The sequence below is a fragment of the Cyprinodon variegatus genome, unplaced genomic scaffold, assembly GCF_000732505.1.
Source record: "Cyprinodon variegatus isolate N-32 unplaced genomic scaffold, C_variegatus-1.0 Scaffold2110, whole genome shotgun sequence".
Classification (NCBI taxonomy): Eukaryota; Metazoa; Chordata; class Actinopteri; order Cyprinodontiformes; family Cyprinodontidae; genus Cyprinodon; species Cyprinodon variegatus.
Window position 1 is genome coordinate 4,196 of NW_015152563.1, and position 1,861 is coordinate 6,056.

Consider the following 1,861-nt stretch of genomic DNA (forward strand, 5'->3'; position numbering starts at 1 on the left):
CAGTCGAAAGAAAAAGAACAAAAACATTTAAAGCTTAAAGTGATCAGCAGAAAGTAGACACCCCCCATCCCCCCCGCTCTGAAACGCCTCGAGTGAGAGCTAGAACTATCCACCATAGAGAGGACATGATGATAAGTGGAGGCTTTAGTGGGAAATAACAGATCTGATCAAATGATAGATAAAAATGATCAACAGTGTTTAGTGAAAGTTTACTGTTAAACTATCACATGTTGTTAAAATCAGCCAATAATATCAGGGGAGGAGAAAGAGAAGATGGAGGAGAGGAGAGGTTCATTAGGAGGTCCTCTCCCTCTACTGGAACACAGCTAATGTTTCCCTGTGAGCTAAGCTCCGCCCCTCTCCTCTGATAGGGCACCGTGACGGAGGTGATCAGTGAGGGGGCGGGGCTCTACGTGATGGACAGGAAGGTGGGTCTGTGTTTGGCCTATCAGCCGTCAGAGAGGAGGAAGCTGAGAGCAGGAGACCAGGTGGAGGTGAGTACCTGCTGCTGAGCTCTGATTGGTTCTAGATCAGCGTTCTGATTGGTTCCTGCAGATCTGAGCTCTGATTGGTTCCTGCAGATCTGAGCTCTGATTGGTTCCCTAATCTTCTGTTCTGACCCTGCAGCTCCATCAGGTCCACTTCCTGTACCGGCCCTGTCCTGACCTTCCTCCCAGCATGCTTTGCTGCTGCCTTGGCTCGTCCGTCAGAGTGACGGCCTTCAGCAGAGTGGGCGGAGCCTCCGCAGGCCGCTGCTGTCCTGGAGATGGGGTGTTGCCACGGTTACTGCTGCAGAAAAACAGAGGGATGGATCAGTACCTGTGGAGCTGCCACCTGGCCTCCCAGCTCAGCAGCAGGTAAAGGTTCTGCTTCCTGCAGGAGCAGATTATTGGTTTCTGTCCCATAAAGTAGCTCAGAGTTAACCGACTAGTTTATTCCAGCCTCCTCTGCAGGCTCCAATAGGTCACCTGGTTACCACGGTGATGCTCAGTCTGCAGACACACCGGAGTTAACCGACTGGTTTATACCAGCCTCCTCTGCAGGCTCCACTAGGTCACCTGGTTACCATGGTGATGCTCAGTCTGCAGACACACCGGAGTTAACCGACTGGTTTATACCAGCCTCCTCTGCAGGCTCCACTAGGTCACCTGGTTACCACGGTGATGCTGAGTCTGCAGACACACCGGAGTTAACCGACTGGTTTATACCAGCCTCCTCTGCAGGCTCCACTAGGTCACCTGGTTACCACGGTGATGCTCAGTCTGCAGACAGACCGGCCTCTAGTGGTCCTCAGACCAACGGTTTACCACAGCAACACTTTACTGTGACTGAATAACTATAGATCTAACCTAGAACAGATCTGAGGTCACTCCATAGATCCACATCAACCAGATCATCCAGTTGGATTGGTTAAAAGTCATTGACTAGCAGAGGGTCAGTTAGTAGCAGAGGGTCAGTTAGTAGCAGAGGGGTCGGTTAGTAGCAGAGGGTCAGTTAGTAGCAGAGGGTCAGTTAGTAGCAGAGGGGTCAGTTAGTAGCAGAGGGGTCAGTTAGTAGCAGAGGGTCAGTTAGTAGCAGAGGATCAGTTAGTAGCAGAGGGGTCAGTTAGTAGCAGAGGGTCAGTTAGTAGCAGAGGATCAGTTAGTAGCAGAGGGGTCAGTTAGTAGCAGAGGGTCAGTTAGTAGCAGAGGGGTCAGTTAGTAGCAGAGGATCAGTTAGTAGCAGAGGGGTCAGTTAGTAGCAGAGGGGTCAGTTAGTAGCAGAGGGTCAGTTAGTAGCAGAGGGTCAGTTAGTAGCAGAGGGGTCAGTTAGTAGCAGAGGGTCAGTTAGTAGCAGAGGGTCAGTTAGTAGCAGAGGGTCA

At 51.2% G+C, this 1,861-nt stretch overlaps 1 protein-coding gene across 1 annotated transcript in view; it reads left to right on the top strand.

Moving 5' to 3' along the window:
- Positions 1 to 309: 309 nt before the first annotated feature.
- Positions 310 to 1,861, top strand: part of LOC107105167 (CST complex subunit CTC1-like) — a 26,300-nt gene continuing 24,748 nt past the window's right edge. The window contains exons 1-2 of the mRNA XM_015405282.1: positions 310 to 494; positions 628 to 857. Of these exons, the coding sequence (XP_015260768.1) occupies positions 417 to 494; positions 628 to 857 (308 nt within the window). The 5' untranslated portion in view covers positions 310 to 416. The remainder of the gene's footprint in view (positions 495 to 627; positions 858 to 1,861) is intronic.